The 20,840-nt window shown below is 43.7% G+C and overlaps 1 protein-coding gene across 8 annotated transcripts in view; it reads left to right on the forward strand.

The window, feature by feature from the left end:
- The window catches only part of KMT2C (lysine methyltransferase 2C), a 302,840-nt gene that overhangs the window by 94,592 nt on the left and 187,408 nt on the right, over positions 1 to 20,840 (forward strand). For all 8 annotated transcript variants that reach the window (XM_053260171.1, XM_053260176.1, XM_053260175.1 and 5 more), the window contains 2 exons: positions 606 to 751; positions 2,653 to 2,762. In XM_053260171.1, the coding sequence (XP_053116146.1) occupies positions 606 to 751; positions 2,653 to 2,762 (256 nt within the window). The remainder of the gene's footprint in view (positions 1 to 605; positions 752 to 2,652; positions 2,763 to 20,840) is intronic.

The following is a 20,840-nucleotide window of genomic DNA, read 5'->3' on the forward strand; positions in this document are numbered from 1 at the left end:
CTTTTATCACCTGTAAAGGCCTGAAGTCCTATGCAGCGTTCACTCTAACATGGAACATTCCAGATGTTGTTGACTGCAACTCCCATAATTTCCAGCCAAAGGCAATTGCAGCAAGAGATGCTGGGAGTTGTAGTCAACAACATCTGGAATGTTTCATGTTAGAGGGAATGTTGGTCCTCTAGAACTTCTCTGTTCTAACTTTTCTGTAGATTGCAGTCATGTGCCTTTCCAAATCAGTGAAAATTATGTGAATAGTGGGGAAGATCTCTTGATTCTGAATACATTATGATCAATACAAAATAAATGTTTTATAAATTGGAGTTACCCCAAAGCAGTTTAAATGCTGCTGGATTTATGAAACAAGACAAATAAACAGTTATCCATGTGTGCTACTAAAGAAAATAGCAAGTTAATGGAATACATTTATGTCCTAACTTGGCTTGATATACTTGTGTTGGGTTCTTGGAAATCTGCAAGTATCTCTTTCTTTATATATATTTTATATTTCTAAATATTTTGTTTGTTTAAAAATGTATAACAAACCAATATGTAAACTCAAATTCATTTAATTTAAATTGCTTAATCAGTTTTTGTATCCCATGTAGAGAGACGTCTCATCAGAGTATAACGTCTTATACTTGTACAAGTACTCAAACTACTTCTGATGATAAGGTTGTCAAATTCTGGGATGAACTCAAAATGGTTGGCTTACCAGATGACATTGATGTCCAAGCCTTATTTGAGCCAACAGGTAGTGTGCTACTTCAGAATACTTACTGGACAGCATGTAACTTCAGTCATAATATATTGTACTGCTTATTTCAGTTCAGTGTAGGTGTGTATTTATTATTATTATTATTATTATTATTATTATTATTATTATTATATTTATATGCTGCTCTTCCTCCAAGGAGCCCAGAGCGGTGTACTGCATACTTGAGTTTCTCTTTCACAACAACCCTGTGAAGTAGGTTAGGCTGAGAGAGGAGTGACTGGCCCAGAGTCACCCAGCTAGTATCATGGCTGAATGGGGATTTGAACTTGGGTCTCCCTGGTCCTAGTCCAGCACTCTAACCACTACACCACGCTGGCTCTCTTTAAGGATATATGTATCCTTATTTAAGGATGTATGGATAATATAATAATAATAATAGGATATATATTATATTAAGGATATATAAGGATATCCTTATATTTAAGGATATATATTAAAGTGCTAAATAATAGCAAGTATATAGGTTATTTTATCATACAGATATGGGCTTTTAGGGGATAATGTACCTTTTAAGATTACATTTTAACATACAGTACTTGAAGCCATACATTGCTTGTTCAAGCGGTAAATTGTTTGGTACTGCTAGTGGGTTCTCTATTCAGTAATATAATATTTAAGCTGCCTTATACTGGCTAACATCCAGACTAAATTGCTCCTGAGTAGTCCTGTTGAAATCAAGTAGTTCTTTAGAGTAACTCCTGAGTAGTACTATCAACTTATTGTAGATGTCCGCCATTGCCTTGATCTCCTAGTTCAGCTGGTAGAGGCTCTCTAGTATATCAGACCCAGGTTTTTGTTTGTTTTGCAAAATACAAAGGTATAGATTCAGAATGTGTATGCTGAATCTTACTTCTGAGCTTTGTAGTACTTAAGTTTCAGTTGCTTGTGATGGACATTTTGAGCATGCAAAGCATTTGTAATTAATGGTTCAATTGGCATTCTAAACTTTTCCTCGGTGTAAATTATAAATAATAATGTTTATCATGCACAATTAAGATAACCTATAACACAAGAAGCCATCATTAGACAAGTAGGAAAGCCTACCTAAAATATAACTATGCTTTGGCTCTGTATGTTATGGTAATGAGAGGATGATGTAGTTATCAACTGCCTTTGGCTTTTGTATCCCAACAGGCTGTCTGCTCAGTTACAGAAAGGGGAAGGAGATATGACACTACTAATCCCAACTAAACTCCAGTAACAAAAATAATGGGCAGCTATTTAGTGAATCTTACTAGAATCTAGATGTGGCATTTAGGGAACAAATTTTCATGTCCAGAAGACATTAGCCTTATTAACACATTATGTTCAATGCACCTACAACCTGTGTAAAGTGTATGCACGTATGGACCTGTAAAATGAACGCATGTACAGTACATCATTCACATAGAAACATGTGCATGAGTACAGATATGTATGCATGCAGATACAACATAATGTTTTGGATAGGGCTAATGTGGACTGCTGAAGTGGAAATAGCGGGTGAGAGAAGTCCACCTTATAGTTGTTTAGATAAAGCTCGGGTCTTTTGATTGTAAGCCTAAATTATCTCTTTGAAGAATATGTGTGTGTGTTTGTGCGCGTGCGCACATGCATAGAGAGAGAAGTTCATTTCACTCCCTATCCTTATTGTAAGTTGTTGTGGACTCAATTTTGCAAGCATGTCAGTTACTGAATCTGCTGCTGGAATCGTTATATGGTTATCTTTTTCTAGTACATTTCCTGTCCATACAGTCATTCTGTTAGTTTATAAGCAGCTGTCTTAGATGTTAAGCAGCTGTCTTAGATGTTTCCCCTCTCTTTCAATCAGTAGGTTAAGTGTTCTCTTGCAAAATCTGTAAAACTAATCAATGCATTTGCTGATCACCATGTGCTAGGTCACTGCTGGGCTCATAACCGCTGTGCAGAATGGTCACTGGGAGTATGCCAGACCGAAGAGCAGCTACCGGTGAACGTGGACAAAGCTGTTGTCTCAGGGAGCACAAATGTGAGTTGAAAATAATTTAGGATTCCACAGATCTTAAATTTGAATATAAAATATCACAGATGCAGAAGAAGCATCACTAATGCAGTGTGAACATTCTACATTTTATTATTAATTCAAAATATGTTTGCCTCTATGTGAATTGAGTTTTGTAAATACTATTTTGGATGCTAAAACTAATAAAGGGAGAGAAAAAGGATGGTACTTCACCAGCAAATCATTGCTCATTGCGGAACTGTTTTGTGAACAAGTATTCAGACAGGAGCTGGAACTAGCAATTAGGGATGTGCGTGAAGTGTTTTGTGCACATCCGCGGAGTGGGCTGGGAGGGGTGGGGAGATGGAGATCGGGCACCTTAAAAAGGAGAAGGTAGGTCTTACGTGCCCCTCCCTTACTCCTTCTCCACCACCCCCAAGCAGTGCTGTTTGTATTCAGTAGCCAGGCTCTATGTTTGCCCAGCTGCATCTTGCTAGGAATAGGAAATTCCCTGTTCCCAGCAGCCTTTGGGCAGTGTCAGGAAGGAAATGGCATCTAAGCATGTGCAGACACCTTCTTGAATGTTCAGCAACACTGAACATTCAAGATGGCGCCAGCACATGGTCAGCCATCATTTTCTTTCTGATGCTGCCCAAAGGATTTCCTCATTTTTTTATTCCAAGCTATTAAACTTGCAAAGAGGAGAGGGATTTCTTCAGAAGAAGTTTTCCAGGAGGTCTATACATTATGTAACCTCTTGATTTTGGATGCTGCAAAATAGGCAAAAAATTTAGCCTAGCAGATTAGCCTGATCTGGAGCGTGATCCGTTGAATCCATTAGAATGGGTTCTGCACTGAAGCCTGTTAGTGTGGAGTACCGTAGCTCCTCTTGGTGTTTGCACCCCACCCCATGTGGCTATTTAAGGCGGGAGGAAGCGCCAGGACTTCAGTTCCTTGGAGACTGCCGTAGCGATCGGTTCCTGTGTCACTATGGAGTCACATTCTGGTTTCTTGTTTTTTTCTGAGTTCTTATTTTTTTTTTTTTTAGGATTGTTTTATTGGCTACTCTGACCTTTGGATTGCTTAAAACTAGGGGTGTGCACAGAACCGATTCCGTGCACACTCGGGAGGGGGTTCTCTTTGAGGCCTAGGGAGGGTGTCCTTACATTCCCTGTGCTCTCCACTCTGGTGCTGTGTTAGAAATCACAGGTGTGGGGTGACTGAATTCCCTCTTGCCACTCCAGGCAGCATAATACTGGAAGTGGTGTGCACCACACACATGTGTGCATGTGTGTGGCATGCGCACGCCACTTCTAGGGAGTGGCAAGAGGGAATACAGCCACCCCATGCCAGAGAGATTTAATGCAGCACCAGAGGGAGAGCACTGTGGGGGAGGTAAGAACACTGTCCCTACGCCTTAAAGAGCCCCCCCCCCCGCATTCGAACTGGCTCGAACACGGGGCTTCCAAACCTGTTCGGCGGTCTGTGTATAGACCGGTGAACAGGTTCATGCACATCACAACTTAAAACTACCCCCCCACCACCATTTTGCACAACAGAACATGGACAATGACATTGGATGACCCTAAACGCTTTGGAAAAAAGACAGATAAAAAAGTTTTTGTTCTAAGTGTAAGGCTAAACTACCCTTGCAAGACGGCCATGATTTGTGTTTGCTCTGCCTGGGGGAAGCCCACAACACCTCTGCATGTAAAGTTTGCCAGTCCTTTTCAAAACAGACACAACGCAACCAGGAGCAGTGTCTGAGGGCAGCACTGTATGACGATGTGTTAAATTCCCTGGTCTGTCTAAAGAGGGAACTCATTCGACTTCTAAAAGAGATGGCAAAAGAGATGACCTCAATTTACCAATATCAGGTACTGCCGTTTGGCCTCTGCACCCCACCCCCCGGTGTTTTCACACAGTGCATGGCGGTGGTGGTGGTGGTGTACCTCCGAACCAAGGGTACTGGCAATTTACCTTTACATAGACTTGCTCCTGGCTTCAAAAGACAGAGAAGGGTTACTTTCTCAGATACAGCATTGATTGATTGATTGATAAATTTGTATACCGCCTTTCATTAAAACAATCCCAAGGCGGTTTACAGCAAAATTTAAACACAAGATGGTAAAAAAGACACAATTAAAATATTAAGTGAAAAATATTAAACAAATCTGATTAAAAATTTAAAACAAAAGCATAAAAGCAATACAGAGTACGAAGAGCAGCAGAGAATCAAATAAATGCCTGGGCAAAAAGCCAAGATTTTACACTCTTTCTAAAAGCTGTGATGGAGACCGAGGAGCGAATAGCCACCGGGAGAGCATTCCAGAGTCTGGGGGCAGCAACAGAGAAGGCCCTGTCCCACGTGCACGACAACCGAGCCTCCCTCATTGTCGGCACCCGGAGCAGAGCCCCCTCAGATGACCTCGTCAAGTGGGCAGTAACCCTTGGGAGCAGGCAGTCCCTCAGGCATCCCAGGCCCAAACCGTTAAGGGCTTTAAAGGTCAAAACCAGCACCTTGAATTGGACCTGGAAACAAACTGGTAGCCAGTGCAGCTCTTTCAAAATGCGTGTGATGTGCTCCCACCAGGCAGCTCCCTATAAAACCCTAGCTGCCGCATTTTGCACTAGCTGCAGTTTCCGGATATTCTTCTCGGGATAGAGGTCAACTGGAAGAAATCTCATCTAAACCCTGTGACATCGATTTTCTACATAGGGGCTGTTCTAGATACCCAGATGGGAGGAGCCTACTTACCACAAGGAAAAGTCCAGGCCATAGTGGATCTTGTACATCAGTTTCACTCAAACCCAGTGCAGCATGCAAGGCATATTCAATGCCTCCTGGGCCTTATGGCCTCCTTAAGACAACGGTTTGGCATACACGCCTGAAAATGAGAAAACTGCAGTTATGGTTCATATCGATCTGATGGGTGGGGGCAGTCATTGCAATGGCAGCATGGCCCAGGGACAGTGGAGTTGCCAACAATGACATTTCCACATAGATTTCCTGGAACTCTTGGCCGTATTTCAAGCCATGAAGGCCTTTCTACCAATGCTCAGAGGGAGAACTGTGCAGTTACAATTGGACAACACAACAGTGATCGCCTACCGAAACAGACAAGGGGGGAACGGTGTACAGGTCTCTGTGCTCATTGAACATACAAATATGGCACTGGTGCATCGAAACAGCACCACCCCTTTGGCCATTCACATAAACGGTCGGAGAATGTCCTAGTGAACGGTCTGAGTCATTCATTTACCAGGGAAGAGTGACACGAGTGGGAACTGAACAACAAGTACTTGCTTCCAATATTCAGAGCATGGGAGTTCCCAAAAATAGACTTGTTCACAACAGTTCTCAATGCCAAGTGCAAAATGTTCTGCAAAAGGGCAGGCCATGACTCAGTCACTGGGGGACATGTTCCAGATGGTCTGGTCTCAGCACCTATTGTACATCATCATCATCATCATCATCATCATCTATTTTATTATTACATTTATATCCCACTCTTCCTCCAAGGAGCCCAGAGCGGTGTACTACATACTTAGGTTTCTCCTCACAACAATCCTGTGAAGTAGGTTAGGCTGAGAGAGAAGTGACTGGCCCAGAGTCACCCAGCTAGTTTCATGGCTGAATGGGGATTTGAACTCGGGTCTCCCCGGCCCTAGTCCAGCACTCTAACCACTACACCACTTGTAGGGAGAGTGGTGGTGTGTCTTCTGACCTGTCAATCCACATGCATCCTGATCACTCCATGGTGGCTTCAGCAACCACATCTACTCGAAAATGTCCAACCACACATACAGGAGGCTTCCTCAGCACCAAGATCTTTTGTCACAAGAAAGCAGTCAAGTACTGTACCCAGAGGTGCCCACTCTACAGTTAACAGCATGGAAGATAGGCTTCTAGATAAAATCCTACATAACTGGAGGAAGCCTTCCTCTAGGAGAAACTATGCTAGTAAATGGAAGAGGTTCACTTGCTATGCAGCCTCAAATGGCTTTCGCCCTCTGAAAGCTACTGTCCGTCACGTCCTGCTGTACCTAACCACCCTAAAGACCTCCCTACTTTCTAATGTCTCCATAAAGGTTCGCTTAGTGGCGATCTCAGCTAGACACCTGGGATGGGATGGAAAAACAGTGTTTTCTCACCCCAGCTGTAAGAGCTTTCTGAAGGGTCTCACCAATATGTATCCTCTGGTTAGATAGCCACTGGATCAGTGGAGTATATCCTTGGTCCTTTTGACTCTTATGGGCATGCCCTTTGAGCCCCTGGCTACAGCTAGTCTGAAGCTGGTTTCTCTGAAGACTGCCTTCTTGGTGGCAATTACAACTGCCTGCAGGGTGAGTGAACTTACAGCCCTGAGGATGGACGTGCCTTTTGAAAGCTTCTACATGTTGCTACATCCTCCCATTACTTTCCTACCTAAGGTTGTGATAGATTTTCACATAAACCAAGACATCATGCTACCTACCTTCTTCAGCTCTCCAAGCACGGCTCTTGAAAAGGTTCTGCTTTCCCTAGATGTCCAAAGGACTCTTCTGTTCTACCTGTCAAGAACAAAGATGATCAGAATGACAAAAAAGTTGTTCATAACCGACAAAGGAAGAACTCTGGGACAGGCCCTGTTGAGGCAGAGGCTATCCCACTGGCTAGTGGAACTAATCCTATTGACATATAAGTTACAAAAAGTTCAGCCACCTAAGTCCATCAAGGCACATCAGTCAGAGCTTACGGTGCCTCAGCGGCTCATTTATCTAGCATATCATTTTGAGACATTTGTAGATCTAAAAACCTGGTCCTCAGAACAGCCCTTCATAAAGCACTGTGCGATTGACTTGCGTTGTACAGCAGAGGCGAATTTTGGGAGAGGTGTTCTTAAAAGGGTGTCATAGTGACACTACTGCTCCCTCCTCCTTTAGGAGCTAATCCATTCTAATGGATTCAGTGGATCACACCCCAGATAAACAGGTTGCTCACCTGTAACTGATGATCTGGTAGTGATCTGTTGACATCCATTAGACCAGGGGTGGTGATCCTTGGCCCTCCAGCTGTTTTTGAACTACAACTCCCATCATCCCCAGCCACAAGTTGTAGTTCAAAAACAGCTGGAGGGCCAGTGTTCCCCACCCCTGCATTAGACCCTCCTGAAACTCCCCTCTGCAGTAGTGCTTAAGTCGTCTACGTATTTATTATTTATTTAATACATTTGCATACCGTCCCAAACACAAGTTTTTTATAGTCTATGTAGAACTCACCTATTGCTCCAGAGATGCTTGACTGCTCCAGCGGTCTCCAAGGAACTGACATGCTGGTGCTTCCTCCCTCCTTAAATAGCCACATGGTCACGTGGGGTGGGATACAAATGCCAGGAGGAGCTTTGGTACTCCACACCGACAGTCTTCAGTGCAGGCGCAGAACCCATTCTAATGAATGTCAACAAATCACTAGCAGATCATCAGTTACAGGTGAGCAACCTGTTTTTTGTGAACACCACTGCAATAAACAGGAGCATGGATCCTTTAAAAAAAGTGTTATTTTTTTTTAAGGGTACAAACGATACTGTGGTGAGATACCGCTAAGATTTTAATGGGGAAAACAGGATAAAATATCTTTATTTTAAACACCTAGTTTGTTAAACAAATGTTTTCTCTAAAAGCAAGGTAAAAGATGAAAACATACAGTGTATATATAAGATCTGTGCACATGTGCACACATACATGTGTCCCACAGAAAAATAACAAATACAAAACATAATTGCGCAATAGGACAGAAATATTTTTTGCACTAGAATATTATTAAACAACTGACAGCTGTAGGTTAGGGAGCAAAGTAAATTACAACAGCTGCCATCAAGACTACCTTCATGCTGGCAGAAGAGCTTTTTCGGTCACACAAGGATGAGGAGCTTCCCCTTGCAGGCAACTGTGTTCCCTTGCAGCCAGACTATGTTAGTCTGGATGTCAGCCAACAACTGTAGAAAATTAGAAATATGCACATTTGCATCTTATTGTTTGCACGGTGCGGAATTTCTCAATGGTATTAAGGGGCAAAGTGACATTTATTTATTTAATAATTTATTGACAACCATGGGAACACTTGGGTAAGTAATCGTTTTCTTTGGCTCCAGACCATTTGTGTGTGTTTTTTTTTTAAGAAGTCTAATAGTGTTGTGCATCATGGAAATGTTCTGGTGTGACATCTGTGCATTGCATGCTCCTCTTCCTCTCCCCTTTGAGCACTAAATGTTCCTCTTTTGTGGACTTGAGGAAAGAGGAGGGGGAGCGCATGTGCCTTGGATCTATAAGACTTGTTCTCATAGAGGGAGAACATGATTTCCTGTTACGTCTGAACCTGAACATTATGTAATTGTTTCTCCTAAATCTTGTGTAGCCAGAAGAGTGCTACTATAGATTTTTCAGTGGCTTCCTTCAGAATATTCTACTTTCCCAAGGGCATGCAGTGATTCTCTTGCTAATCAAGATGATTGGCTAAACCCAGGGTGGTCTATGTAAGGGAAGTTTGCAATGACTAAAAATACTGCTGGTTTTTTAGTTTACTGTTAAAAAGTTAATGAATAGTGTGGTGTGTTTCTTTCCCCAAATGAGTCTGCTAAATTACCTTTGAGGCTGGGGAGGTCCTTTATTTCTATGCTTTTCCACCACCTGATGCCAAGAATTCAGCAGATGGCCTGTTCTTCAGAAATGCTTGGTGAAGCATCATGCACATACCATAAATGAGACATATTAAATAACACTTCATTTGGTTTAATCAGTTTAGTTTCTGGAGTATGTCTCTGACATACTCCAGAATTTAAGTACTGAAGTCCTTAAATTACTTACTCTGGGGTAGTCTCACTGAGATCACCACTTCTCACCAGCCCTCTGTTTAGTGCTGTGTATATATGGTCCCAATCCAGCAACTGGAACTCTGCATGGTTTTACACATATGGGATCCAATCCGGAAGCCATGTGCATATCACTCAACGGGATGTATTAATTACTCTCATTAGTCATTCCCATGTCTGCATATATGCAAGATTATCTTTTTCAGTTGAGTAACACATATAATTGATAGTTTGTCCAGAACCCAGGTGAGCTGACTGTGTCTCTGCAAAAGTGCTCAATTAGGTTTATATGTTATCTTCTGTACTTAACTGGTTCATCTTGATTTTTGCTTATTTTCAGTTTCTTGATTCACCACTACTCATTCAGATTTGCTTAAGTTATAAAGTACCATCATAGGTTAATTTTCCTGACTGACATCTTGTTATCAGCAGAATATTGTGTGAGATTCTGGGCTGAACCTGCAGCCAGGTACTTGCCTGTTTAGGAGATGGGATTATTTCATTCCAATACCTTCTTTTGGCACTGGCCACCAAAAAGAAAAAAAGCTGTATTTCTGACCAATCCTTTTTTTCTTCACTAGAGTGCTGCTTCTGATTTCCTAATACAGTGGCAAAAGAATATCCTGTAGGAAATATTCTGTGTGAATTCACTCTTGGCAATGAAGCAGAAAAGTAGAGGCAGTCCTGTAAGAGTTTTTCAGTTGCTTTTCTTAACTTCAGTGTTATGGAAAAGGATCTTTTATTGAACTCTGCATTTTGTATGTCAGGGCACTAGAATGAAGGGAGAGAGGTTGTTGCTACAAAGACATTTCAAAAAAGGTTTGATGTTGAATAAGATCAGAAGTACAACAGATGCTTGGAAACCAAAATGCTTTGGAAAAAGACAGAATGGACAAGGGCATCCAGAGAGAAACTGACAGAGAAGCTGCAACAGTACAAATACAAAAGCTTGAAATCCCATCGGAGAGTCATAAAAGAACTTATGTTCCTAAAGGAATTTCCACTGTAGACTCCTTTTATCCCCTAGCATTTAGCAAAGCTATTTTCTGAGAGCCTTGAATTAACACATCTTTTGTTTTAAAAGTGTTTTTATTCCCTTCTGCACAAATTGAGTAGGAAATACTTTAAAATACATAATCACAAAATAAGGCATAACTTTATTTTCCAGATGCTTTCTTTAAAGTTGTATAAAGGCACTGGTCCTGGAGTTGGGATTGGGGGTGGAGAGCCGGTCTTGATGTAGTGAGCATGAATTCTCTAAGCAGGGTCTACCTTGGTTTGCATTTGGATGGGTGACTACATGTGAGCACTGTCTGCTGTAAGATATTTCTCTTAGGAATGGGACTGTATCTCAGTGGTAGAGCATCTGCTTGCATCTCCAGGTAGACTGGGAAGGATTCCTTCCCAAACCTTGGAGAGCCGCTCTGGTCAGTTTAGACCAAGGATTCTCAGTCTTGGGTCCCCAGATGCTACTGGACTTTAACTCCCATAATCGCCAACCAAAGGTCACTGGGGCTAGGGATTATGGGAGTTGAAGTCCAATAACATCTGGGGACCCAACACTGAGAATCCCTGGTGTAGACAATACTGAGCTATAGGGATGTGCATGAAATGGAATTTGTGTTCTGTTTCAAGCTCAAAATGAAATGCAAAATGGCAGAATCATTTCATCAAAATAGCAGTGGAGCCAGCTCTTTTGACGAAACAACTCGAAACATTTCAAGTGTTTTGGCTGTAAGGAGCAATGGGGAAATTCAAAACACCCCATTGTTCCCAATGGGTAGCTCCTAGGGACATCGGAGTAGATTGGGTGGTAGGGCATGATGGGCAAGCAGGCAATTTTAAACAGAATTGTAACCTTCCCCAAAACACCCATGGGATCCTACACAGAACACACATTTTCAAACATAGTCTAAAAATGGCCCAAAAAGAATAGCTGACCCAGAATCCACTGCCAGCCACAATGCCTTTTCTGCAGTAACATCATTGGCACAAGTTGCTGTCTCACACACTATTATGACTTCTTATGTGCCTAGCATAGGAAAAGATGCCATAGCAGCTTGTATAGCAGCAAGTATAGCTATAAATAAGCTCAACTAGAGCAACTTTAGCCACATTTTGACTTGAGTATACCTTGTAATGCAGATTGTAGAGCAGTGAGTGAAGCACAAGTTAGTCTCAAGGCCAGACTTCGAGCTCATCACAGCAATCATGCTAGTGGTCAGATTTGGTCCCAGCTTCTTCCAGTAGGTTACTCTGTGGTAGAACAGGTGAGAGAATGTGGTGGGGAGGTGGAGTGGCTGTGGTCTATAAAAATAACATCTCCCTTACCAGTGACCCTGTCAGAGAATTTGCTCTGTCAACTCTCAGGCCTTGGGGAGCAGCTCCAACTACCCACAGAGTCTGGCCTTGCTCCTCTGCAATACCAGGTCAGTTCAGAATAAGACTGAAATTGTCCATGATTTGATCATGGATGAGGGAACTGACCTGGCATGTATAACTGAGACCTGGTTGGGGGAGGCACGTGGTCCAGTGTGGGTTCAACTTCTCCCTCCAGGTTACTTTATTGTGGAGCAGGCTAGGGGAAGTGGGCGGGTGTATGTGTGGAGTGGCTGTGGTCCATAAGAATATCATCTCCCTTACCAGGGCCCCTGTGAGACAGTAGACTTATATTGAGTGTGTCTTTCTGAGGCTGGGAACTAGAGATAGATTGGGGATTCACCCCACTGCCCAACTGACTCCCTAACTGAGCTGATGGAGCTGGTCCCGGAGTCTCCCAGGCTTTTGGTGCTGGGGGACTTCAATATCCACTTTGGGGCTGGCTTGTCTGGTGGGTCTCAGGAGTTCATAGCGGCCATGACAACTATGGGCCTATCCTAATTGGTTTCTGGATTGACACATGATGCTGGTCATACGTTGATTTGGTCTTTTACTCTGATCAGGGCAATGTTGATGTCATCTCCCCATTGTCATGGACAGATCACCATCTTGTTAAGGTAGGACTTGCAGCCACAATCTATTCGGTTGGTTTGCCCAAGAAGGTTATTGGATCCAATAGGATTCCAAGAAGCCTTGGAAGGGTTTAGAGTTGGCTCTGCTAGTGATTCTGTTGACACTCTGGTGCAAATATGGAATAATGAACTCACGCAGTAGACACAATCGCTTCTGAGCTTCCGCTCTGACCTGCTTCAAAGTCAGCTCTGTGATATTCGGAAGAACTGTAGGAGATGAAGCGGCGAGGTAGACAATTAGAGTGCAAGTGAAGGAAAACTTTGTACAAGTCCAGCAAGCCGCCACACAGAGTATATTTGAAGATCTATGTTCTGGCAGTGCGAGCGGTAAAGAAGTGTTTCTTCTAAGTGGTCTCTGTCCATCACACAGATGGGCTTCACACCTGCGTGGAGAACCTATCAGGACACTCACAAGCTTTTTTTTTTTTTTTTTTGGAAGCTAGGCTCCACCCAGATGTACCTTAGTCACATGATCTACACCCTTTACCTCAGTTCTTTTTCATCTGCCAAAGAGGTCACCTCTTAGGACGCTCACAGGCTTCTGTATTTTCTGTACTCTGTCATATTATTTAATTTCTAGGTTTATTCCATTCTGTTTCTTACCCTGAATATATTTCTCTCTATTTATTTTTACATTTTAGTTTTTTCCCTTGTGGATAATTGTGTGTGTGTGTGGGGGGGAAACCCCCACACAAACTTTTTTTTTCTCTCCTCGTCCTCTAAGGGTGAGGGAATCACTGAGGTAAACTCCGGTGGTGTACGGCTGATAAAGTGGCCTTTAAACACTGCTTACAGTGTAGAACAGCATTCCCTTCCTCAGATGGCCATAGCCTCTGCTTAATTTGCCTGGAGGAATCTCACTGGACCTCAAATTGCGTTTACTGCCAGAAGTTTTTGAGACAAGTGAAATGGAACCAAGCTTTCCGCTTACATCTACACCTCTGGGAAACAGCTATGTCAGTGACTGACCAAGCAGGTATGACCTGTTCAAAGATCCTGACTGTTGCTGCGACTGCATCTGGGGTGGCCAGTATCATCATCATCAGTTTTATTACGGCCATTGGCCAGCCAAAATGGTAGTAACAATTACTATATACACAATACGTCAATAAAATATACACAATACGTCAATAAAACAATGCTAAAACACAATATGACAGATTACAATCAATAGTAATAAATTATTTAAAAACAACAGACAGCTCTCGCAGTTAGGCACTTAATAGGGACCTCAACCTAATGGCAATATAGAAAAATTTAGCCACAACTGCTGTAGTCCCAGGGCTCGAATCCGTGAGGCAGTAATAAGTATAAAAGAGATCACACCTTCCGGGAAATTTAGGTAACAAAGGGGAAATGAGCTCTTCTCTAGCGTCCCGATACAACGAGCAGTACAACAACACATGGGTGACAGTTTCCAGAAGGCCAACGCCACAAGGGCAGAAAACCGCAACAGGATTATCTTTTGTAAACCTCCAATCCAAAAGGGAAGAGGGCAACACATTGAACCGGGCCCGGGCAAATGCAGCCCGAAATTTGGAAAAATGTAGCGTTGTCAAATAACTAGCACCTCTATCTCCCCAGGGTGGCAAAATCCCAAAATGTAAAGGGGAGCAAGTCCTATTGGCCGAAGACCTAAGTTCCTGCCGTTCAATATTGTGCAACCGGAGAAATAATATTTCCTTCACCTTATTTTATTCCCAAGTGAGGAGTTCTGAAGGAGAAAGGCCCAGTTGAATAATTTTATTATTTACAAATGTTAGCCAAGGGTTAGGATAAGAATCCACCCATAGATGTTGGAAAAAAGAAAATTCCTGAATCTCAGAACAGAGTTTACTCCATCTAGCGAAAGTAAGCTCCCAGGCTTTACAGACAATAGAGAAAGACTCAGATTCCAAACACAGAGCAGAATAAGGCACACATCTAGGCACTGCAAAAATTGCTCTCAGAAAAATAGACTGTACTCTCTCCAGTTCAGCTGTTACACCCTGGATCCATAGCGAAACTCCAAAAAGTAGTTGGGCCACAATCTTAGCACGAAATACCTGGAGTGCCATGGGAACAAACTGGCCCCCTTTAGAGTAGTAAAATCGCAAAAAGGCACTGAGGGTATTGCAGGCTTTGTGAATTGAAGACAGCCTTTGGGTTTTCCAATTTAGATTATATAGAAATGATATGCCTAAATATTTATAGTTGTAAACCTGCTCAATGTGGTTCTGATTTATTACCCATTTATATAGTTTCCTGGATTTAGAGAAAACCAGGACCTTTGTTTTTTTTGTAGTTAACTGTTAGTTTGTTATCATTGCAGTAGCCGGCAAAAGCACGCAACAGTCTTTGTAAACCTAATCTGGACTGAGATAGCACGGCTGCGTCATCGGCATAGAGTAAAATGGGCACTCGTTTGTTAGCCAGCTTTGGGGCATGGGAGTCCACACTCTCCAGAAATGGAGCCAAATCATTGATAAAGAGATTGAACAGTGTCGGGGCCAAGACGCAGCCCTGTCTAACCCCTCGAGTAGAGGGGATAGAATCAGTTAGGGCCCCATTGATAGCATATCTAACCCGTAATGAGGAATTGGAATAAAGCTGCATCATCAAAAATAGCAATCTCTTATCTATTGTTGTTTTTTCAAGTTTGGACCATAATAAATATCTGGAGATAGAATCAAACGCGGATTTTAAGTCAATAAAGGCAACAAAAAATTTACATTTGGGGCCGCTAGAGTATTTCTTTGCTAGATGGTGCAAGATCATACAATGATCGAGAGTAGAGCGGCCTGCTCTAAAGCCTGCTTGTTCAATCCCAAGAATTTGATTTTCTGAGATCCATGCCTCAAGCTTATCCAAAAGGTACAGAGCATATAATTTGCCAACCACTGACAGCAAACTAATGGGTCGATAATTGGATGGGTCTGAATGGGAACGATTTTTGAATATGGGAACCACTATTGCTGATTTCCATTGCTCTGGAACAACACCTGAACTATTGATCGATGTAAATAAATTAGCTAGAACTAAAGCCCACCATTCTATATTAGATTTTAATAGTTCAGGAAGAATAAGATCAGGACCAGGAGCTTTTCCATTTTTAAGGTGACCTATTAGATCCGTTATTTCAGTGGGCGTAACAGGAGGCCAACAGGGCAACTCCCCAATCAGAGGGGGAACAAAGATCTGGCTAGGCTGGGCATCATTATAGACAACAAAAAAGTGAGATTCCCACGATCTAGCCGGAATTTTACAAGGGATACTAACCCGGCCGGTTGCCGAAACCAATCTCCAAAAAGTGTGGCTATCTTTATTAGTAGTGGCCATGATAAGCTTGTTCCAGACATTTCGCAATGCTTGTTGTTTAGCATATTTAAGACTACTTTTGTATGCCTTTTTAATCTGATAGTAGATTGGTGGGACTGTTTGTTCTGTATCCGATCTGTATTCTCTATAGATAGTCAGCAGTTGTTTACGTAAAGCCCTGCAACGCAGATCACACCAGTTATTAGCTGCTCTTTTACTATAGGTCTGTGTGGAATGTAGCTTACTACAATATAGGAACTTTTGCATAAAAGCAGTTTCCAATTTTCCGTATGCAACAATTGTTTGAGGTCCCAGGTGAGCTTGCACAATGGAATCAAATAAATCTCTACCTTCGGGAGAATCATAGAACCTGGAGATCTCATTTTCTACCTCCTCGGACCATTTTATTTTGCAGCTAAGATTGGCAGAACTTTCCTCAAAAACACAGGGGAACAAATTAACCCTCCTTTCTTGAGGAAGATCTAAATAGATGTTCATGGGTAAGTGATCACTAAAAATTTGCTCACCCACTTCAAAGGAAGATACATAGGGAAGGATCGATTTGGAAACCATAACATAGTCCACTACACTATTTCCCCGGGAGGAAAGAAACGTATATTCCCCAGGAATATCTGAGGGTATAGTACCGTTTAAAATGGTCAACTCATGTATCTTAGTTAAACAGAGCAATTGAGCTCCTGATGAGTTGATACATTTATCTTTAGAATGACAGTTAATGAGAGAAGCACCATCTATGCAATCTCCCCATTTCCAAAAACGTGAGGCCATCAACGTTTTATCATCGGTACCACATCTGGAGTTAAAATCCCCCGGGGTGGCCAATATACCACCAGGAGGGCCGCGGACTCCCTCTGCCTCCACCATGCCAGTTAATCAGGTCTCCCAGCTATCTCTGGAGACATCGGCAAAGCCTCCCACCCCTCATCCGCTTCTGTAAAAGCAAAGCCTTTGCATGCTGACAAGGACTCTCCTTCGCAGGCTGCCAGTGGGCACAAGAAGAAGAAGGAGAAGACACGGTCCCACTCAGTACCGAAGGAGACACCAGTACCGACGATGTTGAAATCTGCTGCATCCTTAGCTGCTTCCACGCATGCGCAAATGACCTCGGAGCCCAGCAAACGATCGGATTCGCGATCACAGCCTGCAAAGCCCAAAAAGAAGAGGAAACATGGTTCTAGTGCTGACCAGAATTGGCAGGGCACGTCAATACCAGCACAAGTTTCAGTCACTGTACCGAACATGGGGCTTCCCTCTGCCTGGTCCTGCTCCTCCCATACAGAAGGCTTCCCATCAACAGCTTTTCACTAGAGCACATAGCGGGGCTCCTCAATATGAACAGGAGAACATTTTCTATTACTCTGACCTGGACAGAGATCATTATGACTCAGACGAAGACTCCTGTTCTGTCATTAGTATACATGGGAATGGGCAACTGCCTCCTCACCATTCTATAAAATATTACCCTACTCATGACTTTGCATCAACTGCAGAAAGTGATTATTCTGAAGACGAAGATCGCTTTCACAGGTCAAATAACTATGATACTTATCATAGGGGATACGTTTTTAGTAGTGCCAGGTGGAGGCATAGGTGCCGCTCTAGGTCACCTCCGAGATATTTCTCATCACGTCGCGCTCTCCACATGTACGACCACACGAACCGGTCTCTGCATACAGGAACCGATCTCCTCCCTATGGGTACCACTCTTCTGCCTTCTTTGGCCAGAAAAACAGGGAAGCTTTGGAGGCAAGAACCTGAGGGTCTGCATGCTCCCTGGCCTAGCAGGCAGCCCCATACCTAGAACCACGGATGGAGCATCCTGTGGCCAGTTCCCAACTGCCACCGCCACTGTCTGTGCCTCCCAAGGTTCTGAGGTTGCCGCTGTTCCACAGACTTCCACCTTCACTGGCATGCCAGCTATTGACCCAGTCGCCCTGGTCCTCCCAGAAAAGATTTTGAATACTTCTGACTCAGTGTCTGACTCGGAGTCAGACTCCAGTCTCTCGTCCTCTGACGGGGATGCCCCCCCCCATGAAGCAGCAAAAAAGGGAGGATGCTTTGGCCCCGTTCTCTCCATCTGGTGATACCAAGTTGTTTTCCGCTTATATGTCTGCAATGGCCAGGTCCCTGGATGTATTACTACAGGAAGAGACCACTCCTTCCACTAACCCTCTTTTGACGTTTTGGACAGTGATTCTTCCAGGCTGGTAGCTATACCTATGAACCCAGCTTTGTTGGAAATCACCCAGAGCTACTGGGAAAAACCTGTCGTTGTGCTTCCGACCTCCAGGAAACTGGAGAGTTACTGGATCCAACCTGAAGGCTCCCAGTTCCTTCTAAAGCAGCCTCCATTGAACTCCATAGTGGTGGAAGTTGCACAGAGCAAGTCTAAAAAGCAGCTGTCAACTCCAGTAGATAAGGAAGGCCATAGACTGGACTCATTCAGCAAGAGATTATATTCTGGTCTGTTCATGATGATCAGAATAGCTACACTATCAGGACTTTATGTCCAGATATAACCACTTACTCTGGGAAAGAATGTTGGAGCACCTGGACTCGCTACCACCTGCTGCGAAGGAAGTGTTTGCTACCTTGCAGAAAGAAGGTTTTAGACTGAGCAAGCAACTCCTACATACATTGAAGCACTCCACAGACTGTGCTGTGAGGTCATTTACTACATCTATTTCGTTATGGCAACATGCTTGGCTTCGGTAATCTGGTTTGCATGCTGAGGTGCGATCCCGAATAGAGGACCCACCCTTCAACAGAGTGGCCTTATTCGGGTCTCAGACTGATGAAACCATGGAGAGGGTACAAAAGCTGTGCAAAATTGCAAAATCAATGAGCTTTTCCTCTTCTGTATCCTTCTCCCATTACAATAGGCCCTTTTGCACACAACAACCATATCAACAGCGAGCTGCGTCAACTTCAAGTTATGACCAGCCCTTTTGCCAACCATGATACAACCAGCCCAACAATCAGTACTGCAAGAGACCTTACCAGGCTCCCAAACACCAAAAGTTTAAGTCTGGCCTCCCCCACAAGTGGGCATAACTACCCATGGACGACTTCAAGACTATGGCCCTACCTGGACTACTGGGAGGACATTACATCAGATGCTTGGGTCCTCATCATCGTTTGCATCGGGTACACTATCAAATTTTTAGAACGGCCCCCAGACGCCGGTGTAAGGCCCAGTCCGCTAACTACTGTACTACATGAGGAGATAGATATTCTCCTAAGAAAGGGGACCCCCCGTCTACAGGACGGCCCATTCTCCTGCTATTTCACGGTTCCAAAGAGGGACAGGGGACTGAGGCCTATCCTAGATCTCCAGCTCCTCAATACCTACAGTAAGGGAAATAAGTATTTGATCCCCTGCTGATTTTGTCCGATTGCCCTCTGACACAGAAATGACCAGGCTATAATTGGAATGGTAGGTTTATTGTAGCTGTGAGAGACAGAATAACAACAAACAAACCCTCAAAAGCCCAGTGCCCAAAAGTCAGCGATGGATTTGCATTGTAGTGAGGGAAATAAGTATTCGATCCCTTCACAAAAGATGTCTTAGTACTTGGTGGCAAAACCTTTGTTGGCAATCACAGAGGTCGGACGTTTCTTGTAGTTGGCCACCAGGTTTGCACACAACCCAGGAGGGATGTTGTCCCACTCCTCTTTGCAGATCCTCTCCAAGTCAGAAAGGTTTCGAGGCTGATGTTTGGCAACCCGAACCTTCAGCTCCCTCCACAGATTTTCTATGGGATTAAGGTCTGGAGACTGGCTGGACCGCTCCAGGACCTTCATGTGCTTCTTCTTGAGCCACTCCTTTGTTGCCTTGGCTGTGTGTTTTGGGTCACTGTCATGCTGGAATACCCATCCACGACCCATTCTCAATGCCCTGGCTGAGGGAAGGAGGTGCTCACCCAAGATCTGACGGTACATGGTCCCGTCCATCGTCCCTTCAATGCGGTGAAGGTGTCCTGTCCCCTTAGCAGAAAAACACCCCCAAAAGCATAATGTGTCCACCTCCATGTTTGACGGTGGGGATGGTGTTCTTGGGCTCATAGGCAGCATTCCTCCTCCTCCACACACGGCGAGTTGAGTTGATGCCAAAGAGCTCGATTTTGGTCTCATCTGACCACAACACTTTGGCCCAGTTCTCCTCTGGATCATTCAGATGTGCATTGGCAAACTGCAGACGGGCCTGTACATGTGCTGCCTTGAGCAGGGGGACCTTGCGGGCACTGCAAGATTTCAGTCCTTCACGGCGTAGTGTGTTACCAATTGTTTTCTTGGTGACTATGGTTCCAGCTGCCCTGAGATCATTGACAAGTTCCCCCCGTGTAGTTCTGGGCTGCTTTGTCACCGTTCTCATGATCATTGCAACTCCACGAGGTGAGATCTTGCATGGAGCCCCAGACCGAGGGAGATTGACAGTTATTTTGTGTTTCTTCCATTTGCGAGTTATCTTGCCAACTGTAGTCACCTTCTCACCAAGCTGCTTGGCGATAGTCTTGTAGCCCAGTCCAGCCTTGTGCAGGTCTACAACCTTGTCCCTGACATCGTTCGACAGCTCTTTGGTCTTGGGCATAGTGGTGAGTTTGGAAGCTGAGTGATTGCTTGCTTCTATGGACAGGTGTCTTTTATACAGGTACTGTAACAAGCTGGGATTAGGAGCACTCCCTTACAGAGGGTGTTCCTCATCTCAGCTCGTTACCTGCATATAGTGAAAAGACACCTGGGAGCCTGAAATCTTGCTGGTTGATAGGGGATTGCTTACCATCGCTTCTGTATGTTTACAGTTTCGGAGATTCTACCCCTCCTCACCAAAGGACTATGTTTTATGTCCATTGACCTGGAGGATGCATATTATCACATAACAATCTGACCACAACATTGAAACTATCTCCGTTTCCAGGTTGGCG

Source organism: Hemicordylus capensis, chromosome 6 (assembly GCF_027244095.1).
Source record: "Hemicordylus capensis ecotype Gifberg chromosome 6, rHemCap1.1.pri, whole genome shotgun sequence".
Lineage (NCBI taxonomy): Eukaryota > Metazoa > Chordata > Lepidosauria > Squamata > Cordylidae > Hemicordylus > Hemicordylus capensis.